The 25642-nt window shown below is 39.0% G+C and overlaps 1 protein-coding gene across 2 annotated transcripts; it reads left to right on the forward strand.

Annotated features, from left to right (window-relative positions):
• The first annotated feature begins 884 nt into the window (after window positions 1-884).
• Window positions 885-25642, forward strand: rnf145b (ring finger protein 145b). Of its 2 annotated transcripts, XM_079586170.1 has the most exons (12): window positions 924-1010; window positions 1115-1163; window positions 2274-2491; window positions 7678-7786; window positions 7985-8076; window positions 10979-11214; window positions 14517-14692; window positions 16023-16163; window positions 17915-18097; window positions 21015-21162; window positions 24338-24694; window positions 24872-25642. In XM_079586170.1, the coding sequence occupies exons 3-12, from the start codon at window positions 2308-2310 to the stop codon at window positions 25298-25300; spliced, it is 2055 nt and encodes a 684-aa protein (XP_079442296.1). In that variant the 5' UTR covers window positions 924-1010; window positions 1115-1163; window positions 2274-2307; the 3' UTR covers window positions 25301-25642. The 2 variants fall into 2 exon arrangements, with proteins under 2 accessions (XP_079442297.1, XP_079442296.1); XM_079586171.1 differs by lacking the exon at window positions 1115-1163 and having other exon boundaries at window positions 885-1010; window positions 24872-25433.

Genomic DNA, 25642 nt, shown 5'->3' on the forward strand with positions numbered 1-25642 from the left:
TTTTTAGCAAAGATGTCTATTTTGAATAAATTCACCAATGAATCCTGAAAAAAAGTAGCCTATACAGGTCCCCAACAAATATTAAGTTGTTAACTGTTTCCAACATTGATAATAACTGAGTATCAAATCATCATATTAGAAATAGAATGATTTCTGAAGGATCATGTGACACTGAATCACATATATAAATTATAAATAGAAAAATAGAAAACATTAGGCGTTTTTTTTATTGTAATAACATTTCTGATTACTGTTTTTTTCTGTATTTCTGATCAAATAAAGGCAGGCTTGATGAGCATAAGAGACTCCTATTAAAAACTTTTAAAAAACAAATTTTTTGACAGGTTGGCTACTGTAGCCTATAAGATATTTAGAAGAATATGGGTAACCAAACATTAACAGTTGATGGGCATCCTTAACTTCCATAGTATTTCCCATACTTAGGCTACAGCAGAAGTAAGAAACTCATACAGGTTTGGAACAACATGAATTTTCATTTTTGGGTGAACTATCCCTTTAAGTGGTGAAAAATATGAAAGCAGAGTCGAAACACATTAGTGAATATTATATTATATCGTCTGCTGATGTTGAGAATTCAAATATTGAGAAGGCAAATTTACGGATCTTTGGCTCATGAATATTAACTAAGTCACGAAGCTTCAAGAAGATTACGTAGAACGTCAATGATTAATTAACATTCATAACTTTGTCGGATCCGTAGAGATGGTAACGTTACTGGACAGTAGCAGCAGCCTCTGTATTCATCTGGAAACTCTCGCGGAAGACTCAGATGTGATTTCGGCCCTCGATCCAATTCCTCCCTTCTCTTCTCGTCAATTTCTTGTCTAATCTCTACTGTATTTGTGAATAAAAAATATTCGTTATTGTCAAGCCTACGCCATAGTAGAATTGGTGTAAGATAAGCGCCCTCTAGTGGCTAAGGCTCGGTGTTCAGAGTTGCGCATGCGCAGTGGAAACTCAAACGGTGTGTGTAATGGCTGCCTGATGGAGTAAGTGAATTTAGATGCTTCTTCTCTTCTGCTTGTAATGTGACCGTACAAACGGAGAACGCCTAACAAGACGTCTGAGCTAAAAATGGTTTATATTCACCCAGGGGCGCAGCCCAAGACGAAATCTAACCGCGTGAAGTGATTAAACAACATGTAAGTCTATTTATATTATAATTATCGTAGCATTTGTGAGGGGATAACGGACACAGTTCTGTAATGCTGTTAGCTGAGCAGATAATCATTATAAAATGCTAACTTGCATACTAAAGTTACCTCAAAAAACGATACTCGCTAATGTTTTAAGACCTCTGAATCGGTTATATATAAAGTTGAACGAATCATATATCCTTTAGTTAGCGCAAACTCGCTACAGCCAATGAAAGTCATTCATTGTTGTTCAGGTTTACGTTTAAACACGTACTCGTTGTATTATCAGTTTAATATTTAGTTTATATAAGGTTTATCTATGCAGTGTTTCGCCAGCGTTTTGTTTTTTTTATTTTTTGAACTGGGTGACTGTTGATGTGTCGGGGTTACTAGAGTTCAAACACGGTTAACACGTCAGGCGTAACTATAACTAGTCCACGTGAGTTTAAAGATGCGAAATTCAACACGATTTTCTCTTTACAGCACAATTATTTTACTATATTATTGACTAAAGCAGCATGTTATGTAAGTAGTGGATTTTCCATCCTGTGGTAAGTAATAAGAGAAGTAGGTGTGTCGTTCCTTCACATTGTATTGCCATGGTTTCATAAAGAACCGTGGTATTATTATCAATGTTGAAATGGTTTTTGTTGCTTATTATTATTATTTTATTTATTTTTGAAACCGTGATACATTTTTCAAGATTATTTTATGAATTGAAATTTCAATGAACAGCATTTATTTAAAATAGAAATCTTTTGTGAAACTATAAATGGCTTTGTTTTTTTATCATTTTAAAACGTCCTTTCTAAATAAAAGTATTCCTTTCATGATGTGACACTAAAGACTGGAGTAATGATGCTGAAAATTCAGCTTTGACATCACAGGAATAAATTACATCTTTAAATATATTAAAATAGGAAACAGTTCTTTTAAATGGTACTAAACTTTCCCAATATTAATGTTGACTGTATTTTTTATCAAATAAATACAGCCTTGATGAGCATGCAATACTCTTTTTTTTCTTCTTCTCTGGTTTATGAACGTTTATCTTTATATTTCGATCTGAAATTATTTTTGTGCTTATCTTCTTGACTGAGCCACTGTTTCTCTCAGTTGAAATCGAGGCCTGTTTGGTGCCCTGCTGGTCATGGCCATGAAGACCCGTGTGGAAGCGGTTCTGAACGTGGGTCTGCGGATCCCCAGCATCATGCTGCTAGAGGTCCTGTACCGATGGGACGTCAGCTCCTTCTTCCAGAAGATCCAGAGAAGCAGTCTCAACAATAACCCCCTCTTCCAGTACAAATATATAGCCCTGTACCTGCATTATGTCGGTATGTACAAACACAACAAGAAACCTCTCCCTGTCTATACATCAAACACTGAATGACATTGAACTGGAAATGCTGTTCGCAAGAAATTCAAGACCTTACAGGCTACATTCACACTGTCAGTTTTTGGGATTGACAACCGCATTTACTTACAGGTGTGAGTCTCAAAATGTCCCGTTCACATGGCAACTTACAATAGCATTTGTAATACTGGCTCAGGACGGGAGTCAAGCCCGTTTTCTCTTATCAGTAAACCAAAGCGACAGTAATATCAAAGATGGTGACGTTCATAAAACTGAAAAGTCTTTTGACACAATCCAATTGAGTCGCGAGTTCATCCGTCAAGTCTTTATTAACCGACACCAGCTTTTATATCTGGTTGGAGAGCGGAGCGTTTGGGTCGTGCAAACTTTATAATTTTACCTGGTATGTGATCAAATAGGCAACACAGTCAAAGATGGATCTGTCACATCTACACTTGGTGTGTGGGCAACCCATTATACCATTGCAGCAACACCTGGGCGAGTTTTCCGTGTCTTTTCTTCATAAAATGCAATTTTAAAGTGTAGCTTCATGGCTAGTTTTCTGTTTGTGCTAGTGATACTGATGTTCCACATACATTAATGTCGTGTGTGTGTGTGTGTGTGGGCGCGCTCGTTTTCTTGGCTGTCTGCTCTCTGTTGAGGAAAAGCAGAGTGCCAGTGCAGTGTTTGTACTCTGGCTCGAGTCGTCTTGTAATGGGCCAGTGGAAACGCAGAGTCAGGAAGATTTTTATGATGGGAACGGTCTTGGTTGTTAGTCATTCAAGCAGTCATTAAACTATCGAACTGCAAGCTGTAATTAAGCTCCGTTCTGTGTCATGATGCCTGTTTTGTTTGTGTCAAAGAAAATGAGGAAAGAGAGAAAAGCGGTGGATACTCAAATTACATAGTTAGATCTTTTTTTTCTTACTCTTTATAGATGGAATAAAGAGTGTAGCTATGCAGTAATGTCGTCAAAATGCTGTAATTCGCCACAATACCTTGAAATATTTCGTTATTTCATTCTGAAAAATTGGCGGAGCATTTAAGGCATCAAATTTAAACGGTTTTCTCAGACCCGATAGCTCTGAGGGGGATTATGTAATATAATATATATATAATAGAATGTACAATTATAATTATATCAATTGTAATACACCTGCACTGCAAAAAAAGTACATCAAATAATTTATCCTACAGTACTAAAATTACAATAATTATGTCTTAATTTCTTCTCTCTCAAGAGTTAAACCGTTAAGCTTTTGTGTTAATGGTAAACATCAGGGAGAACTTTACGTTTCTGTGAAGACAGGTCTACAAATGCTTTTAATTACAAATACAGTGTATTTTTGTATTGTTTCACATGCTCATGTTGAGAACAACAAGAATATTCACACGTTTGGGTGAAAGTTGCTCCTCAGTCTGATTAAAAATAAGGCCGGCTGCTGAGAAAACGTGCTCCGCAGGGACACAAAGATAATGGTGTGCTAAGCGAAGTTTCTTACAGCGCGTTGTTTCTGTTCTTAAAACAGTCTCCCTTGACGAAACGTAAAGGACGTTTTATCATGCATGCATCTTTAAATTAAAGTTTGTGATCGTGTATATCAGCCACCCTGATCTGTAAACTCTTGGCATCATCCATTAAAAAATCAATATCGGTCCGCCACTACTTGTTAGTTAGCTAGAAAAATAACCCTGGAGAGCAGCATTTTGCATTATATCACATATTCATTATATTTTGACCTATTAATGATGTCTTATTTAATGTTGAAGTAATTTGTCTTGAAAACAAGGTATGACAGCCGTCATTAAATGGTTTAATTTCAACAACGCAAGTTTCATGAATTGAGTAGATGAGCAGAAACACATTGTACACTCGATCATGTGCTGTAGCAGGCGTCATGTCCAGCAGCGGTTTCATCTAGAATGAAACGAATGAGTTGTTGAACGCTTAATAGCACATTCTGGTGTCTGATTTTATCCGGCTGCCTGTTGACTTTGCATTGCAAATACAGTTTTGACTACTCCATTTATCCAGCACCCTATCTCTGAGTGTGCAAACTGCTAAATGGCCAGTGACAAGGATGTGAATTCCTTTAAGTAATTCTCTAATTAAAATGACATGTCACTTAAACACTTTTTCTTAGCTCCCTGGAAGTTGAGGCATGCAATGAGTTTATTGAGCTTATGTCAAAGGACTGCTCTGTGTTAGTTTATTGTTCTTCTGGATTGTTAGTTAAGTGGAAACCTTAAAGGTTTTTCACACTGAAAGTGATTTGCAGCGTCAAATGCGATCGTGCATTTTACCATCGACATGATGCCACACTTCCACCACCTGATGCAGTTTGATACAGAATGTTTGCTTAAAACCAACAACACAGAGTCTCTGTGACCCCCAGCTTAAAACGCTGCCAGTATGATCCAGTTCTACAGATAACATATATGGCTTAAAGTTTAAACAGTTGCACACATATGTCACACCTTTCTCTCCTCACGGTCGGCCTCTTTGCGGCGACCTGTGTTGGACACTCGATCCAGCCGAGCAGGTTTCAGTGATGCTGATTTGTGCCTCGTAGACTCGACGCACAAGACGTAACACTAAACAACCGTAGAAACTAAAGAGGCGTGCATTCATCCTTCGGCAAATATTGGTGTGTTTTGTCTTTATTGTGAACCTATTGTGAAGTGTTCAATGTGTGGAGTATGTCTTTTTTATTTTATGCAAATAATGTTACAAATTTTATGACATTTCATTATTATACTAATTATAATGTTTTCTTTGTAGAGTTTTGGCTAGTCTGATTTATAATTGGCTACCCAAAAATGGGGAATTGCTATGCTTATTTTTTTCAATCGCTAATTCATACCCAAGTAAACAATTGCATAATCATTCTGTGGTAGGTGAAGTCAATATAGAGAGAACAGCTGCTTCCAACACACACACACACACACACACACACACACACACACACACACACACACACACACACCTATTAACTAATGTCGCAGAGCTAGACTAGCATTCTCACACTGCGCTTTCTGGAATGATCTAAGCATCAGAAAATGCTTCATGGATGATCCCTTGCAAGCTAGATGCTCACCCAGCTGTCCAATGCAGTATATTAGATTTCACCCGGTTTGAATCGGCTGGATTCTCTGCATTTTTGGTGCAGCGGACACAAACGACCACAAGAAGGACAATTGTTTGCTAGCCAGACACAAATTAGGTTTTGCTTTATGGTAGAATCTTTCCCAGAGCTCTTCATTCAGTTAAAGATATTTGCAGTGGAACGTGCTAGCCAGCCCTGGAGATGAATTGTTGTGGTGTTTAATGTAACTTCCTGTTGGCTTGAACGGTCTTTTAGGTTTAGTGTGGCTTACAGATACTGCTGACACTTTTAAACAGGCAGGGTTGAAGACACCACTACTGCAATACAGATCTCACCACCACCAGTGTCATCGACCCTAATGTTTATTCCTGGTTTATAGCTATAGGCTTTTTTTTTCTGTGAGTTGAACACTGCGGTTTAATCCCATGGGATTTAAATGAAATCAATACCTTTTCTTTTGCTGTAACTGTATCCTTAAGCATTTTCAGTCAGCATTGTAAGTAAAAACCAGAGCTGTATCTCACTGTTTTAGGTATTCTGTTTCATAATCACCAGCGTTAGCAAGTTCATTTGGTTAGTATCTCATAACACAGATGTAGTCTTGTTTTGTAATATAGCAAATGCTCACATTGAATAATACTTTTACAAAATGTAAGGTCATACAACTGTCTTTAATTAATAATGAAGCAAAAAAAAAAGAAAGGAAAATCTTTAGTTTGGCATAATCCTTTAGTATTAAGCTAAGATATTAAGAAGTTGGGAAGTTTTGTTAAATTATTTGTCTTTCATCTACCAAAACAAAGTCATGTGGTGAGACCAACATGCAGCGGGAAAACGACACAATAAGAACTGAAGTCTCTTAAAATGTCAGATCATTTGACTTCAAGGCGAGATTAGTTCAGGTTGTAAAACCCAGGTTGTGTCGTGCAAATTCACAAAACAATGCTATTTATGAAAAATAACAAATCAATGTAAAAGTGTTAACTTTTGAGAATGAGTACGATGCATACTCGCATGTATTTAATGTGTAAGGAAAATGTTAATACTTTTTTACATGATGGTCACACCACATTTTAGTAATTAAAGGCACAACATTGTAAGATTTTTAGAGTAAAATATCCAAAAACCACTAGAACAATTTGGTTGACTTGTGTACTTACTTTATCCCAAACTTTTCCAACAATGTTTAAATCCAGAGAAATCAGCAGTTTAAACCCGGACATGGACCATGTCATTTATTTAACCCTATTTATTTTAAAATAAATTGCATGTCATTTAGCAACACGAGCCATCCAGTTTTTATTTGTTATTCTAATATGGATCTAGATTGCTGCAGTGTGCAGAAAGTGTCTCATACCAGCCACTGGAATGCATAACGAGTAACGTTATAACATACTTTCAACACACTCAAATGCATTTAGTATGATTGCTTTAACCATGTGAAACAGCGATGCGTTACCTCACATACGCAACGAAAAGAGCGGAAGTGACCGACTTCAGCATAAGCATAACTCGAGACCGGTGTGTATCGCAGGCATTGCACTTTAGCATTCACTCCCGCGGCTCTCGGCCCGCCCTGCTTCATACCACAGTAACGCTAGTAAAACTTGAATACATTCGCTCATCCATGAACATGATTTAATAAATCCTGTCGGATTCCTTTCAACCGGCTGTGTTGGTGAAGACGACATCTCCCACGAATCCACTCTCATTCACGGCCTTAAGCTACGCCTTTGTTTTGAATAAGCGACCTCTAGCGGCCAAACTTGCATATTTTGCCTTTAAATAAAAGTTAATTTTTTTTTAATAAAAGTTTTGCAAAACCATATGAAAGAGCATGAGTACAAAGAGTGTGTTTGTAACTTGTCATATGCTATATAACTACTTTTCTTTATTGTGGATGCTATTTGTCATTGTCATTGATAATTTAAAATCAAACTAACTTTATTTTTGTGTTTTACTTAAGGAAAATTGCATAAGCACTTTTTGTTTTTTTTAATCCAAATACATATCTTTATATGATTATTGGTGTCAGTAATTGAGACTCCCTTTTGTTCAGGTTACATCCTCAGCCTGGTGTTGTTGACTTTACCCCGGCAGCACCTGGTGCAGCTCTACCTCTACGTGCTCACAGCTCTCCTGCTCTTCGCTGGACACCAGCTTTCTAGGTCTGTGCTCACAGCAGTCTTCTGCATGACTGTATGCTAACACAAGATGTGACATTGCTTTTGAAATGCGCCCCATATTGGCAGTTCAAGTACACGCACTCACTTTAAATGTAGTTGCTATGCCACTTAGAACCAGTAAAACAGATTTCGACATTTCGACATGTTTAGTACTTCTCATGCTGACTGGTGTTCCTGCAGGGATTACGTGCGCGGAGAGCTGGAGTCCGGTTTCGAGGGTCCCCTCTACTTGGAGCCCCTGTCTATGAACCGCTTTACCACAGCACTCATCGGTACATCCCTTCAACTACTCCATTTTGTTCTCTTCTTCACTGCTGTGTTTGTTCTTGAAGCGTTATTAGGGGCAAGTACAACTGGTGTTGTATTACTGAACTTCGGTTCCCACCCCTGCCGTAAAAGAGACCTGACTGCTGAACTATAGCACAGAGCCTAAAAGAGAAGAAACTAGATCTCAATGTGCTCAATTTGCTAATGAATAGAGGCCCTGTGAAATGCTTCTAGTTTTACTAATGAGGCATTTAGAAATGGAATGGCAAGCAACAAAACCTTTCCATGAAAAACTGCCTTAAATTCACTTCTGAGGGGTTACACTGCTTTAAAGGAAGTGAAGCTTCATCTCAAGGTGGTAAAACCCAATACAAAGTTGCCAAATCAGCTTCTATTAACATGGGTTCTAGAGGAGGCGTATACAGATGAGGCAGAATTTCAGTTTAAAAGGTAAGTAAGCTCAAACGGGAGCAGCACTCAGAACAGAACAGAAATAGTCAAATGTGTTTCTGTTCAGTTCTTCATCTGGGAATGTTTTTCAGACGTCTAGGAAGTAATGGACGTCACAAAAACAGTACTTCTGTAAAGCTGCAGGAGCTTCGGTGTATGTTGCTGGTTTCAGCTACAGCAAAAACAAACAGTTCTACAGGGTTCCTGGAAATTATTATTTCAAATTCCTTGAAAACCTTGAAATATAAGTGAAGTTAAAATTTTGATTTGTAGGCTTAATTTGAATTTCTATAATAGACTTAAATAGATTAGGAAGCTTAAATAGATTATACGTTTTAATTTTCTTTGCAAGCACTACGATTTTCTATACAATTTTAAAAAATCCTGGAAAAGTCACAAATATTCTATTAATGTCAAATTTGTAGTTATACCAAGCTCTGAAGTATTTTACTGGGCATAAATTAGTTGTCGTGAATTTTTTTAAATGAATGTTTGGGCAAGACAGAAATAGTCATAAACGTAATGGAAAGTCACATAAATATATATAATAGATTTTCTTCTGAAATATTCTTAAAGGACAAGTTCGGTATTTTACACTTCAAGCCCTGTTTACAGATCGTATCTGATGAAATAGAACGGTTAAGATTAAAATTTGGACACATGCTCCTGTCCCGAGAATTTTAGGTTTATTTCGCTTTCCCCCCCACCTCTACAATGGTTGTCTGTGCACTGGAATATTCCTTCCTAAAACACATTAAACTTTTGTTTACAAAGATGTGAAACTCACTGAGTGGTCCGGGGTGTTCACTGATATGCTCACTCAAAAATCACTGAAAAAGATGCATTCCAACAGGTGTTTTACCATTAGTTGTAAAACTGTGGACCTATTTTTCCAAACGCGTCACACCCGTGATTCTTCCATTGAGAGCTTGAATAACAGACACTCCAGCCCAGTTGGTGGCGATAATGCACCTTTGCCAATTGCAAGCAAACCACAGGCATATACACAGAAGAAGCAGAAGAGCGCTGTCTTCATTGAAAGCATTAGTAACAGACAGCTAATAATGGGGCGAATTTATGCAGTTCTGAATTGCGGGAAGATTCGTGGCAAAACAAGTTGTCACAGACTTCCTTTCAACAATCCAGAAAGGCTACAGTTGTGGCTAGAATTTCTGGGGTTGGATGTGAGCACACCTGTTGAGGTTCTGCAGAAAGCTGATCACCGTGTCTGCGGTCTACATTTTACTAATGAGGACTTCGCTGGAGGTCGAAAGAAATTGCCCAAAAAGCTCTTTCGCCTGAATAATACTGTATAGCGGTTCCAGTGGTTCCTACGATACCGCGTCCGTGACTGCATAAGACTACAAAAAGCATACAAACAACCCCATTTCCGTTTCCCGCGGCGGAGTAATACCGTACCTCACACAGCGAATCCAATACAACTCAATGGAGTTGGACAAAAACTACGATAAAACCTGTTGGAATTCATATTTTTCAGTGATTTTTGAGTGAGCATACCAGTGAACACCCCTGACCACTCGGTGACTTTCACGTCTTTGTAAACGAAAGTTGAATGTGTTTTAGGAAGGAATGTTCCAGTGCACATAGACAACCATTGTGGGGGTGGGGGGTGGGGGGGGGGGGAAGCGAAATAAACCTAAAATTCTCGGGACAGGAGCATGTGTCCAAATTTTAAACCGTCCCATTTCATCAGATACGATCTGTAAACAGGGCTTTAAGTGTAAAATACCGAACTTGTCCTTTAAGTAGTTTTTAAACTGTAAAATATTACAACGGGTTGAAAGGATTGCAGAGAATACTTTTTCAAAAATCCTGGGAAAAGTCTTGTTGAAAAGATTGGCAGCAGAAGTAGTGTTTATACAGATATTTACTTCTGTAAGAAGTATCCAAATATTAATCCTGTGAAAACAAAATCTATATTATATAGAAGTTTGAATATGTTAAGCACAGTTCACAAACACAGCTGCACTGCAGGGTAGTTTCCACATTTCACTCGAAATGAAGCACAATTTGAAAGGAAAATCTTAATGGGCAAAATCTGTAATGTTTGCTGGGCCGGCTAAATGAAGATCAGAGATGGAACAACTGTTGGCATTGGCTCTTATGATTAGTCATGTCAAGTGACATGTCATGTCAGTGGCACCACTGTACACAGTGCACACATATTACGCCCCTTTGGCAACAGCATCGCAATAGAAACTCTTGGTAACGTCATTTGTAAATCAAGTCTATTGTGGGAACTGACGTTACAGTGACTATTTGCGATGCAGCAAAGTAGCACAAAAAGATTCATTCAAGTCAAATTGAATCTTTTATTTGCCATGTCAACATTGGAGAGACATTGAAAGTAGCATTTTAAAGGAAGCATTGAGGTGTGTTAGTGTGATTTTTCTCTGTACGTTCGTGTTTGTTCAGTAAGACTATCCTCTCCCTCAGGTCAGGTTGTGGTGTGTACGCTGTGTTCCTGCGTCATGCAGACCAAACAGATCTGGCTGTTTTCTGCACACCTGCTCCCCCTAGTGGCTAGACTGTGCCTCGTGCCCCTGGAGACCATCGTCTTCATCAACCGCTTCGCTATGATCTTCACCGGTCTGGAGGTGCTCTACTTCATCGCCTCCAACCTGCTGGTGCCCTACAATCTGGCCAAAACGGCCTACAGAGAGCTGGTACAGGTACGACTGTGCTGGACTTTTCTCATGGCTCATATCCTAAGAAACTGCATGCGATTAAGAAAAAGCATTGTGTTCAAAACTTTTTTAAAAAATAGTTGTGCAAAAAATAAAATTTCCACACAGCAGGTAAATCATTATGTCAAATCAAATTTGTATAGAAATATTATATAAAAACATAAAATGAAAAAATGTCTTATGCTTACCAAAGCTGCATTTTGATCATAAATGCATAAAAGAAATGTAATATTAAGTAAAGTAAAAATCTTGGAAATCCTGAAAAAATAAGGAACAATTTTCCAGTCCTGGAAAACATGGACAATTAGATAAAACATCAGTTGTCCTGGAAATCTTTTTTTTTAATGCTCTTGTTAATTGAACAAACATTTTCCAATTAATCCAAAACGCTATTAGCAGAAGGCGATATGTTCTGAACCGCAGAGTTTTGACCCGTGAGAGAAGTATTTTGAATTACGCTGTGACGTAGTGATGCTTTTTTGTGTTTGCGGTTCGCACTTGCAGGAGCTTAAAATTAAGTGATTGAATGTTTGCAGCGAATGTAGGTACCTAAACTTATTAATATTTATTCTTGCAAACTAATAATTTTGATTCTTGCAAACTAGGGCTGCAACAAACGATTATTTTGATAATCGATTAATCTAACGATTATTGGACCGATTAATCGACTAATCGTCGATTATATTGACGACTAATCAGTAAGTTTGGAATGATTATTCAGCCTTTTCAATAAGTTAAAACATTGAGTTATACAAAAAAAAAAAATCACTTCAGCTTTTGAAATGGTGTTTTAATGAACTTTAATGAACCTCCAACTAAACAGGTCAACAAAAATAAATCAGCTGCATTGCAGACAAAAATATGTTTGAATGTAAATATCTCTTGGCAGCAGTATTAAGAGCTTTATTTCTAAATCCAAGTGTTCAGTTAGTTTAATGAAAAGCAGTAAGTAACAAGTGTCCTTTCTGCACTGGCTTTTTTGGATTTTCAAATAAGTGCTGAATTAAAATGAAGGAAGGTCAGCATATCAACATGTTCACGTGACAAGCTTGCTCTTTTTTGTGAGCAAATGTTTCCTGCAGCTGAGAAGATCCGTTCTGCTGGAGTGGATGTTGCAGGAATGCAAAGAAAAGATAGTTTTTGCAAAGAAAAAACATTTTATTTTAACTCTCTTAGTGATTAAACTGTTGTTTAGTCATCATCTTTACTGGGTGTTTAGTTTGAAATCTAGAAGCAATTCACACTAAGGTAACAGTTTAATTTGTAAACATTAATGTTACTAACATGAACTAACTAATATGAGCAGCACATTTGTAACATTATTAATTTTTGTTAACATTTTTGTTCATGTTAGTTAATTGTGTTTATATTAATGTAATAGCTAACGTATTTACCTAATAGTGTTACAATAATAAAAACAGCCCTGACTCCCAAGCTCGATCAAGCTTTATTCTATGCAAAATAAATAATCACATTACTGTATTTATATTATAATTTTTAATATTATCACTTTTATTAATGGTAGTATTGCATTCTCTAATAAAGAGATTTACAAAATTTACAACTTAGCTTCACCTGGAGATTGAACACTCACCGGCTCCTTTTGATCCGGGATGCTTTCTCTTAAGTGCTCCAACATATGTTGTGCTCCCGTGAAACGCAAGCTCAGCCTTTATTGCACATGACAGCATTTTTAGTTGGCAGTTTTGTGAAACTTTCCCACACCTTACTGGTCCGAACTCGTTTACACTCCGCCATAATTCGCCGTTTATTTACTGTCTATGTAATTCGCGCTGTTTTTTCTTCTACCGCAAAAGCATTTAACGGCTGCATTACACTCTAGCGCTACAGCGTCGTAGCGGTCAAAATGCGATATTGCAGGCCCATACATTGGTCACGTGAGATCAAACGACTACTCGACAACAAAGATATTTGTCGACAATTTTTTATTGTCGACGTTGTCGACAATGTCGACTAATCGTTGCAGCCCTATTGCAAACTAATAATTTTGATATAGCGTATGTAAGGGCTTGGCATGGCAAACTACAGCATGCATGACAGCATTAACCCAGGACAGGGTAGCAAATCAATATGTAAAGTCTTATTAATTAGTTTCATGTTGAATGTTGAAACTTCTTGCATCCCCATGACAAATTGTTTTCCTTTCACGTAGTCCCCCTAGTTTTTAGTTCTGAATGATATTGGATATCAAAATGAGTCGCTGATGTGATGCACAGTAAATCACACGTTCAGCGATTCATTCACTGAACTAGACTAGTGGGGTAAACGTGGCTTAGGCAGAGACTTTAGTCCTGTTTGAAATTAGGGGTGTGCTTTATGCATTGTCTATGGTAATATAATAGTAGGCTACTTATATAAACAAGATTACAAATGTGATATTGATTTTCTGCAACAGTTCACTAAACAAGTGACTTACATTTTAGACAAAATATTGTCTATTTCCACAACAAAAACAAGGCCAGAGCAGAATGTTTCTTAGCAACACACAGTGGGGTTTTGTTTCGGAACGAATCTACGTTTTTGAACGAATCGTTTGCAAAAGTGATTTAATAAACCCGTTCATACATACCTTCATTTGCTTGCTTCGTAAATTAATGAACGGTTTGACCGAATCATTGAAATGAATGACTCCAATGACTCACTTTTTAAGACCGTTATTTGCTGCCACCTACTGGCGGTACTTCTGTAGTATCTGTCCTTTTTTTACTATTCATTATTGTAATTATTTTAAAACATTAAACTTATAGCATTATTTATGCAATTGTGATATCTTGTTTGTTTATATAATAATAATTCATTAGATTATCACTAGTGATTGTTTGGATAATTAAATAGTTTATAAATATAATATGAATGCACTAAAACATAATTTAAGATTAATACAGAAAGTGTGCTTTCCAAAAAAGAAAAGGCAGTGAATAGGCTACCGTCTGAATAACTTCAACAATATATAGTCAATTGCTTTCTTTCTCAACTGTTTATGTTCACTTGTGTGACATAACCAAATGTTTTCGACGATTCTCAAAGGTGAGATGAAGTGAAAATGTTTTATTTGGCTAAAGAGCCATGAATTATTAAATTGAAATATTTTACATTTTATAAAAGTGTGCAGGTGCTGTGGAGTAAGTGCCAATGAAGCTAGTAGTGATAGGAGCTTTGCTTCAGAATACTATGACAAGTACTATTTGAAACATTCAAACATTCTGAAAATTAAATATTTTAAATGTATTAAATGCATTGAACGCTTGGTTTCCTGTGCTCTGTAGGTGGTGGAGGTGTATGGTCTGCTGGCTCTGGGCATGTCTCTGTGGAATCAGCTGGTTCTGCCTGTTCTCTTCATGTGCTTCTGGCTGGTGCTGTTCGCACTGCAGATATACACCTACTTCAGCACACGGGACCAGCCGCCCTCCCGAGAGAGGCTGCTCTTCCTGTTCCTCACCAGGTTTGACTGCTGCGCCTCTGCACCATATAGTTCACCTACTTGATTGACACGTACACACTGTAAAGTTTCAGGAGTGACACCCTCATTTTAAAATGGGAGTGTGCCCCCTAAATTATCATTCTTTGTGTATAGTGAACACAACTCAATCCCGAAATCATGATGATTGACAGTGGTAACCATAGCAACGTTCTGCCGCCTCACGTGTTTGGTATTCACAATTTTACCAAATTTAAGAGTAATTTACCCAAAAATGAAAGTTCTGTGATTAATTACTCACCCTCTTGTCGTTCCAAACCCGTAAGACTTTTGTTCGTCTTTGGAACACAAATGAAGATATTTATTTCCATCCATTGACAGCTACACAACTGGCACTTAAAGTTCTTAAAGAAATTGTAAAACTAATTCATATGAATTGAGCGGTTTAGTCCAAATTTTCTGAAGAGACTCGATTGTATTTAGGCTTTTATTCACATCTAAACATTCACCACATCAGTTGTGGTAAACGGAAGCTCAAGCGTGTTCGCTTGACGTGCGAGGACCAATGAGGTTCATTCTGTTACGCAGCACAAATATGAGCTTCTGCAAGAACCAAAGCATAATTTGGTCTTGTTTTCAATATAAAGCATTTGGATTTATTTTGATTTATCATAGGTATGTTATTGTTTGCGGTTTTTAGCAAGATCTGGCAACGTGAATGATTCAAGGCTCATACCTCTTTCCTTGTGGTTTTCTTCCACAGCGCATAATGAAGCGTGTTGATTCGCGCGTTTAATTACGTTATAGTTGCTCAGTTTGGTTCCATATTTACATTTATTCTAATTCCGGTTGTCACTATCTGCATTTTTTTTGAGAGTTAAAAGGGATTGTTCACTCAAAAACGTTCTTTCTTCTGTTGAACACAAAATAAGATATTTTAAAGAATGTTGGTTACCAGTCAGTTGACGGTAGCCATTGACTTTCATAGTATATATTTTTTTCCTTCTATGGAAGTCGATGGCTACCGTCAACTGTTAGATTACCAACATCCTTTAAAATATCTTATATGTTGAACAGAAGAAAGAAACTTATACAGGTTTGGAACAACTTGAGGGTGAGTGATGACTACATTTTTGGCTGAACCATCTCTTTAATTTGGTTGTGAGTTAACAGCTGACATTAGCTTCACACTTTACCGTCTACACATAACCCTGAATGCATTGCAGCAAAGATTTAGAACAGCACCTTTATCATAAACTAAACTGGATACTAGGGCAGTAGAAGACTAAAACACCATTTAATAATATCTAGCCTATGTGAATGTTTAGCTTGTGGTTGTGTGTGTTCTCTGCAGTATCGCTGAGTGCTGTAGTACTCCTTACTCACTGTTGGGGCTGGTCTTCACGGTTTCTTTTGTGGCGCTGGGTGTCCTCACCCTCTGCAAGTTCTACCTGCAGGGTTACAGAGCTTTCATGAATGACAACGCCATGCACAGGTGAGAAACAACCAAATAGGCTTACCAGGGCTCCAGACTAACTTTTTTCACCTCCGTCCTGGAACCGTCCTGAAAAACTATTTGACATCGGATCATGTCCAATGACATGCGGATCCAATTGCACGGATGCACATCCGATACAACCAACATAGTTTACGTGAATACTCTCCAAAACAGACATTACGACATAATGTAGTGTGTATTTGTCCTTTCAGGCACGAAAAAGAGTTCAATTCAGTAGCCTACTCGCGCGCTGTATAACGTTAGGTGTCTATGTGCATGGCTGCACGCTTCGGGTCGGGTGTGTGCGCACAGAAAACCGTACCGAATAGCGCTCTTTTTTTTTTGCGTCGTCACTCTTATTCAGATCTATATGTCTGCTCTACTCATTCTCCCAGACGTTTACATTTTTTTACGTTTTATGAGACATGCAGCGCGAAATATGTACCGCGAAACAAGTCTCCGCGTAAGTTGCTGGCTAGTGAGAGTAACTATAGTAACAGCATGAGAAGACACGCTCCGGTGTAGTCAGCGCTTGATCGGTTAATTTTTCCATTTTCTAAGTAAGTTACTCTAATAGGCTAGTAATAAATGAACACGCATACAAAAAATGTCTTTCGTCCTGTAGGCGTCCTGGAGAATATTTCTGTTCGTCCTAAACACATTTTCTATCGTCCCCAGGATGATAGGACGCCGTTAGTCTCGAGCCCTGGGCTTACGATACTCCTTTTCAAAACATGACATTTTTGCAGACATGTATATAGATTAGTTTGTATTAGGGATGGGACGAAATATCGTTTGACAAAATATCGCGATACAAAACGTGACGAAACGCATCGAGGTCGAAAAAAATGGATCGCGAAATAAAGATAGATGGCACTGCTGCATGATTTGCGTAGTATATAAATAATTTAGTGTATTATGTGTGTGTGTGTGTATATGGGGAAGACATACAGTCTATGGTGACAGGCTGGCAGGGTAAAACTAAATGAAAAAATATATATATCCGGGGAACGGTGCGGCTGCGGTACGTCATCACGTCAAGACAGCGCTGCAACAACAACACTGCAGTCTAGAGCGAGCTAACAAATATTATCATTAGCACCAACTGCCTTGCCCCCAAATAGCCGACCATGGAGTCAAACGAGGTCGAAATTGAGGACGCTCCGCCTGGATACAAGTCATATATGTCTGGCAGTATTTTGGCTTTCTCATTAAAAAAAGACAAAGACGGCAATAGAGTAACTCACCAACTCTACCTCCGTCAAGTCCGCGTGCAAAACAGATTGTGTGAGTGAGCCCGTTTCAGTTGTGTGTGTGAGCGCGTTTCAGTTGTGTGTGTGTGAGCATTTCAGTTGTGTGTGTGTGTGTGTGAGCATTTCAGTTGTGTGTGTGTGTGTGTGTGTGTGAGCGGTGAGCGCGTTTCAGTTGTGTGTGAGCGCGTTTCAGTTTTGTGTGTGTGAGCGCGTTTCAGTTGTGTGTGTGTGTCTGAGCGCGTTTCAGTTGTGTGTGTGTGAGCGCGTTTCAGTTGTGTGTGTTTGGCCAGTAAGGCCTTGTGTTTCCCTGTGTGCAGCTGAAACAAAAATAAATAAGTTGTTGTTATACAGTAATATTTTTTTCCTTTTTTGATATCGTATCGCGACGTATCGTATCGTGACCCTGGCATATCGAGGTGCATCGTATCGTGAGTTTAAGTGTATCGTCCCATCCCTAGTTTGTATCCAGTAATGCCTTTCTCTTCTGGTTTTCAGAGGCATGACGGAGGGGATCACTCTGCTGATCTTGGCTGTTCAGACCGGTCTCATTGAGCTCCAGGTCATTCACAGAGCTTTCCTCCTCAGCATCATCCTCTTCATCGTGGTGGCCTCTATCCTGCAGTCCATGCTGGAGATTGCTGACCCCATAGTTTTAGCACTGGGGGCCTCCAGAGACAAGTAAGAGCCCCAACTCTTGTTCCGTACATCATGCCTGAACAGAATAAAGGGTGCTCCTATTATCAGCAGATAATAGAAAATTACTATCATCTGAACAGCTCTATATATAAAGCTGTGCACACTTTGCACAGCTAAAATTGCTTCACTACATTCACCGTTCTGTCAGTTCTACTAGGTGTCTGAAAAGGACAATAACTTTGTAACGTAGAGCAGAGACATCGCAACGATAACAACCATACACCAATGACAGCAAGAAACTAGTGCTGTGTGATTTTAGTGCATTTACTTGCGTCACAGCAGTGTACATTCTTTCCTCCCTAAAAGCCTAAACTTAAAGGGCATATTGCATGTTAGAGTACCCAGTGCGCCAATGTATAGAACAATAATGTAGGAACTAGATTTAAATATAAACATATACTTATAAAACGCTATTTAGGCTTCTGGAGTCATTTTTGTGAGAAAATTTTACTTCCGCATTTGAAAACCGCCAAACCGGAACTGACGTAGCATGAGGGAGAGCGGTCAAAGTAAACAATAGGAAAGCAATGGATCGCAATGACAGTTCGGACGCTGTGGAAATTGTAGCCTAAATGTTTACTCGTATGACGGACCTCAGCCATATAATTATGTGCCTGATATGAAGCCAAGAGAGTAAACAGGCCAGGATTAGACAAAACAACGGTCAGAGGAGACGCATTGAGCTGTGGTGTGAGGAGAACAGGGCAGGGGTCTCAGTGAGAGAACAGTGTTAGCTTATAGATGTATTCACGTTAGCCGACGATATGTATAACACTATGCTCAGATCACAATATTGTAATTATGTGTCAGGCAATAGCAAAGCTAGTATTTAGACCCTTACCTGCATGTGTGTGTCAGCCATTAGGAGACAGTTTCCAGAGAAAGAGGGACATTATAAAGGTTTTGAATGGCCCCACTTGGTGATAATGAATAAAAAAATAATCACAATCACAACTTTCTTACTGTATAAAAATGTTATATGTAGAAACAGCCAACACAAACATTAAAATTCAGAGTACAGATTGAAAATGAACATAATATATTATATAATAATAATAATAAGTGTCGGCTGCAGACTTGCAAGACATTACAAGTTTATGGAGGATACGTTAATGAATTAAATTAAGACAAGGCACATTTTGTAAAACAAATGTACAATAAGTGATCTATGACGGATCCGTGAGCGTCATGTTTCCCACCGGTGGCCGACCCACATGCTGACGGCAGACCGGGCGACCCGATGAAGGAGCTGGGACAGTGTGCACATATCGCCGTCATCATATAACGTAACGTTAACTCATCATATCGCCGGGATTATAATCATGCAGTCTATAGTGAACGCTAAAAGCAGACGCAGAAGCGAAGTCCCGTCTCCTACCCTGCACAAAACGCACACAAACACGGACGATAGCACCGTCCTTTATCTTGTTCGGAAACCTGTGGACTCGATGTCCTGACAGGCCATAATTCACAGTCATTTATCACGATAATTATTAATTGAAATACAATAACCACCGAAAACACACTGAATCACGACCGCTTCAACATAATACCAGCCTACTCTGCACTGAGCGAACGCAGAGCCGGCAAACGACTCCCCCATGTGACGTAATATGACGCGATGGTGGAAAAAAAAGCGTTTTTTCAACACGGTCAAGGAAACTGTCACGTTTTCTACTAAATTTGTGCCCTTATGTCTGGCAAAACAGTTTTTAATCATGCATTTACTCTTCATATGGTATTTTCATACAAGGTTATATATTAACCTGCAATATGCCCTTTAACATGCAATCAGCTAGATCAGTGATTGTCGTAAAATACAGTCTACTTTTGCTAAACTGCAGGACGTGCTCGATTCAATCAAAAAGAGTGCGGTAAAACTTGTCTGCTGCAACTCACATTATGTGTGAAGAAAATCTCTCGTGTTGAATTTAGGGCAAGTTAATGCGACTAACGCATTAACAGCTAAAATCAGCTACCGGTACACAAAAGCAGGCACTATTTGAACCTATGACTCACCCGTAGTTCAAGCCAGGGTTGGCAGGTCTGCACTCTGCAGTTTTTCCCAATACTAAACATTATTTGTTGCGCGCTGGACGAGAAGCACAGCGCCAGCTAGGACTAATGTAAATGTATATGTAAATACCGACTTCACCCTATGCTGCAAGAGACCTTTAGTTTTACAGCTTGAATAAAGTCTAAATGTATATAGGAAAAATGTATAGGCCTAATAAACGTAGCCCTTTATAATCTTTCATTTTGCTCCGTTGTGTCCATACTCTAACATGAGTGCGAAAGCATATGTGTTTGCCTGCCGGATTACATTCACTGTTGTGTGCTGCCACCTATTGGAGGTACCAAGTCATAACACACTTACTTCAATGAAAAGGGTGACTAAAAACTCTGAATTATGCCACGAACTGCAGAATCTTCAGACAAAATGGGGATATCAGTATGGAGAAAGATTGCTATTGGATTTTCCGGTGCGATTGTATTTAATACATACAGTACTGACAATATCTCAATTTCATAATGTCCTTAAACATAACAATATTGTTAACTACAAACTAATAATAGAATGTGCCAGAGCCTTCCTCAGCTCTTGTATACACAGTGATATGAACAACAACGATGCCCTCGGTTTTACCGTATCAATTCGAGCCGGAGTCCTCATCCTTTGGAAATGCATGAAAAGTGGATTTGCTTTCGCAGAGCAGAAAATAGCGTCTTTTCTACACGTCGACAACATGAGCCAAACTCTTCCATGCCTCAGCAAAAGCTGCAGTTATCTTTTTTTGATTAGGATTTTAATCAGGAAGTAAAATCTTCTCGAGTACTTGCTGGGGGTGTGTCTGAGGACCTGTGTCTTGAGCTTTCCTTGTTTCTTCTGTTCTTCCAGGAGTCTGTGGAAGCACTTCCGAGCAGTGAGCCTGTGTCTTTTCCTGCTGATCTTCCCTGCTTATATGGCTTACATGATCTGCCAGTTCTTCCGCATGGACTTCTGGTTGCTCATAATCATCTCCTCCAGCATTCTCACGTCACTGCAGGTACACACACCTCACACACACGTATAAATAAACACTTGATCACAGCGCATAGACATCACTGCAGTGTCAGGTTTTGTTAGTAGATCAAGTGCTGTGGTTGTATGTTTAAAATAAATAAATGATGGAGATTGTGTTTGAATTTTTTCTGTGTAGGTAAATACTGTTTCAGAGGCAGAGAAAATTATTACATTTAGATTTTTTTCTTTTCTTGAATATTTAGCACAATGAAGGAAGGAATTTAAGTGTGGAAAAAGAAATGGAACTTAAAAAAAAAAAACTAAATAATGTATAAAATGTATTTGTGTATATAGGGCTCGACATTACCACTTTTCCGGGACAAGTGGATTTTTTGAAGGGGCAAGGGAAAGAGAATTTTACTTGCCCTACCGTACAATTAGCCTGATTTGGTGTTGTGAAAAGTACAGACTTAGGTACCAAGTCGGTACTGAAATTTAAAAAAATATGATGCTTTGAGCGCTGTTGAGCGGAGTCGTAAACGCCTCTGATTGCCTATTGTACTCACGCGCTTATCAAATATGTCTGTGATTGGCTACAATGATCAGCGCTTCAAAAACATGTTGTAACTATACATAAATGACGCTCTTCACCGAGCGCTTGCACAGATACAGACGGGAGTGTTTGCATTGATCATTGTAGCCAATCACAGACCTATTTGATGAGCATGTGAGCACAATGGCCAATCAGAGGAGTTTACGACTCCACTCACCAGTGCTCAAAGCGTCACACTTTCTTTTTTTTTTTCAGTACCAACTTGGTTCCGAAGTCGGTACTTTTGACAACACTAGCCTGATTAAAACTTCAGTGATAAAAAAAAAACTAGGCAAGCATCGAATCGCAAGAATGATTCTGATTTTATTACATTTAGTGTGAAAATCGATTGATAATGGATAGTGTATTTCTGCTAACAAGGTCGCGCTGTTGAGGCTCGTGTTGCTTGTCTCTTTGTGAGAGACTTTCGTAGAGAATCAAAACAAATGATTTAGTGTTTTGTACGAATCGGTTGAATGAATGATTCAATGACTCGCTCATTAAGTGACTTGCTGCCACCTACTGAGGGTTTTATGTTTAAAAGTATCAACATTTCTTATTTTTATATTCCAAAGTGTATTTAAAACAATCTTATTTTATTAAATTTTATGATTTATTGCAGTTGTAATTTTGCTATTTAATTTGATTGGTAACAGCCCTATAGTGTCTTATTATAATTTAATTATTGTAAGAAGTTTTGTCCCTTATAAAAGTAAATAACGCCCTGGGGTAATTATCAAAAATATGCAGATTTAAAAGCTGATCGAACACTGCCACCAGAAATCTTTCTTTTTTTTCTTTTTTTTTTTTACTCGGGACAAGGACAAGCACATGACAAGGCTTAATGTCGAGCCCTGAATCGCGATTGAGGGTTTTTTTTTTATTGAGAACAAATAAGCAAACTACAAGCGACAAAACATAAATACAATAGAACAAAAATGCAAATGCCAATACCGAATTGAGTTCTTTTTTGTGTCTTATCGCCCTTGAATGTTTTAAAAGCACTTGAATGAATGATTGATTGGCTGATTGGCATAGAATAGGCATACATGCAGACCATCCTCGGTCGGCCGCTCTCTCTCGCACATCGCCAGGGCTGGTGAGTGGAACCCAGGTAGCGTGACCATATACTGCAGGGGTCGGCAACACTGGCATGCGGAGGGGGAATTGCTGGCATGTGAGCAAAAGCGAGAGAGATGTATGAATTTAATTCATATAAAGTACCTCGCACCTGCATACAGATCTGCAGTTTGTAGATGGACATAACACATGCAGTTTCTGCCAATCTCATGTTTATCTTGAGTATCTATAGAGTTATGTTGCATCCTTCATATCTCCGAAGAGTCTTTAGTTTTATCAGATTTATAAAAGACAGATACGCTGTACCGAGTCTTTCCTGGAGGCGTAACCCAAACTTGCATGTTGACGGGCGCACTTTTGCTCTTCATCTGGTTGTGTGCACACGCTCTTGCCAATACAAGGAATTCCGCCCTTTATGACGTCATAAAAGACCAGTTATACAAATCCTGAAGGAGTGTATTTGGCACAGAAATACTCCTGTCATATGTCCATACGTTTATTTTAAGTCGTTTAAAAAATAGTGTGAACAAATAATACTGTGGTGGCTAATGCTATTGTTGCTGACTATTTAAATCTAGCGGGTTTGGTGTCTCGTGTTTGCAAATACAATGACGCTGGTAGTGACAATTCTCTCTGACCAATCAGTGATCTGTAGTGTTTTCACGTCACATTTTAGAATCGGTACGGTACGCTTGGAACCTCAACAGAAGTTACCATTTAAAGCGAACCAAGACGTACCATGCATTGGAAAACAAACACCGTAAGTTAGGAGTTATTAATACCATTAAAGTGTGAGAATTAAACTGTGCGAGTCAATGAAAGCGCACAGCCATCACGCGCACACAAGTTACTGACTGACAGCTTACAGCTTGCTCCACTGTACATAGTTTTAGGCTATACATTTCGTAGATATTCAATCCGGTATATAAAGTTCTATTAAACATTCCACACACATCAAAAGGACTGTGATGCATGCATACCTGATCACTTCATGTGCTTACTCTGATCAGACCTGGGGTTTTTTTCACATTGAAGTTGAAACTGGACAAAATTCATCTGGTTGTAAATGGAACAGATTTAACAAAACGGATTGCTATCCGATGAGTAAAAAAGCTTGAAATGACCAGGTGTAAATGGGCCCATTGGAAAACTGTTCTTCAAAGTCTTCATTTAAACCTGAAACAAACAAACGATGATTTTGACACAATTAAAACCAATTTTATGAAAAATTTTGTTAGAAATGTAACGGTTCTGCAATTATTTCTTTGGGGGCCATTATGAATATTTAAAATATTCATATGGGAGGAGAGGGTGGAGGTGACCGTGATTAAACTCGGAAACTTAAAAATGGCACTTCATGACAAAGAGGTTGCCGACCCCTCGTATACTGTAACGCTAGCCAAAGGAGGCCAAGAAGGGGAGAAACTGATGCTGGATAATTGTTGAATATTTTTAACGTGCTAAAAAGAAAGTAATTTTTAATAAATAATAAACATGTATATTAAATGATGTATAATGTAGTAAAAAAGGATTCCACTCCACTCAGGTTCTTGGCACCCTTCTGATCTACATCCTCTTCATGGTGGAGGAGTTTCGTAAAGCTCCGGTTGAGAACATGGATGAAGTCATCTACATCGTCAACGGGACCTACCGACTCCTGGAGTTCCTGGTGGCCGTGTGCGTGGTGGCCTACGGGGTTTCGGAGACCCTGTTCGGAGAATGGACCGTAATGGGCTCCACCATCATCCTGGTTCACTCCTACTATAACGTGTGGCTAAGGGCCCAGCTGGGCTGGCAGAGCTTCCTGTTGCGCAGAGATGCAGTTCACAAGATCCAGAACATGCCCACCGCTTCCTCATTACAACTCCAGCAACATAACGACATCTGTTCGATCTGCTTTCAGGTAAAAGGGCTGTTGAAACTGTGTCCTAGTTGTTTGGAATTGATTCTTGAACCAATCGTTACCATTCGAATCTGAATTGGCTCTCGGTATCCATTACTCGTTTGTCAACATGTTGATGGTTTCTCTTCTTATCTTGGCTGCCTTTTTTTAAACATTGTTTCTTGCTTCCATCCTTAGGACATGAAGTCTGCTGTCATCACGCCTTGCAGCCACTTTTTTCATGCTGCCTGCTTAAAGAAGTGGCTGTACGTACAAGAGACGTGTCCTCTGTGCCACGGGCAACTCAAAAGCCAATTACAGCCAATTAGTGCTCCAGGTGCCGCCACCCAAGGCACTCCACCAGCCAATCAGAACCCAGCAGAGGTGGAGCTAGAGCAAAGTGAACCACAGATTGAGTTGGACACTGAGGAAGAAACCCAAGCAAAAAACACTCCCCCAATGATAACCTCAGCCGAGCCAGAGTTTGAAATGGACTCGCTATCGGGGAGCTCCAAAGCCCAGCCCAAAGAATGTGACGTAGTGACAGATGGCAGCGCAGGCCCAGCTGGTGGGTTGGAGGATGATGATGGTTCATGCAGCACATCAGATGTCCAATCCTCTTCATGAGCAAATGACAGCGCTCAACTTATCAGCCTATTAGGTGTCGCCACACACACTTCATATTGCCAATGTTGAGGACTAGATGGTTAAGGGGATAGTTCACCCCCGAAATAAAAGCTCTGTCATCATTTACTCACACTCATGACGTAAACACTTTCAGTGGAACACAAAAGGAGATATTTAGAAGTTTGTTCTAGCTGCTCTTTTCCATGTGAGAGAGAGAGAGTGTGAGGGAGAGAATGTGTGTGTGTGTGTGTGTGTGTGTGAGAGAGAGAGAGAGAGAGAGAGGGAGAGAAAGAATGTGTGTGTGTGTGTGAGAGAGAGAGAATGTGTGTGTGTGTGAGAGAG

The sequence above is a fragment of the Phoxinus phoxinus genome, assembly GCF_949152265.1.
Source record: "Phoxinus phoxinus genome assembly, chromosome: 17".
NCBI classification, from domain to species: domain Eukaryota; kingdom Metazoa; phylum Chordata; class Actinopteri; order Cypriniformes; family Leuciscidae; genus Phoxinus; species Phoxinus phoxinus.

What these genes read in the sequence shown, in the direction of transcription:
- rnf145b (XM_079586171.1), top strand. Translation starts at nt 2,308, where the DNA reads ATGGCCATGAAGACCCGTGTGGAAGCGGTTCTGAACGTGGGTCTGCGG. An exon ending in CCTGTACCTGCATTATGTCG is followed by an intron (nt 2,492 to 7,677) that starts GTATGTACAAAC and finishes CCTTTTGTTCAG; the next exon opens with GTTACATCCTCAGCCTGGTG. An exon ending in TCTGTTCGATCTGCTTTCAG is followed by an intron (nt 24,695 to 24,871) that starts GTAAAAGGGCTG and finishes TTCCATCCTTAG; the next exon opens with GACATGAAGTCTGCTGTCAT.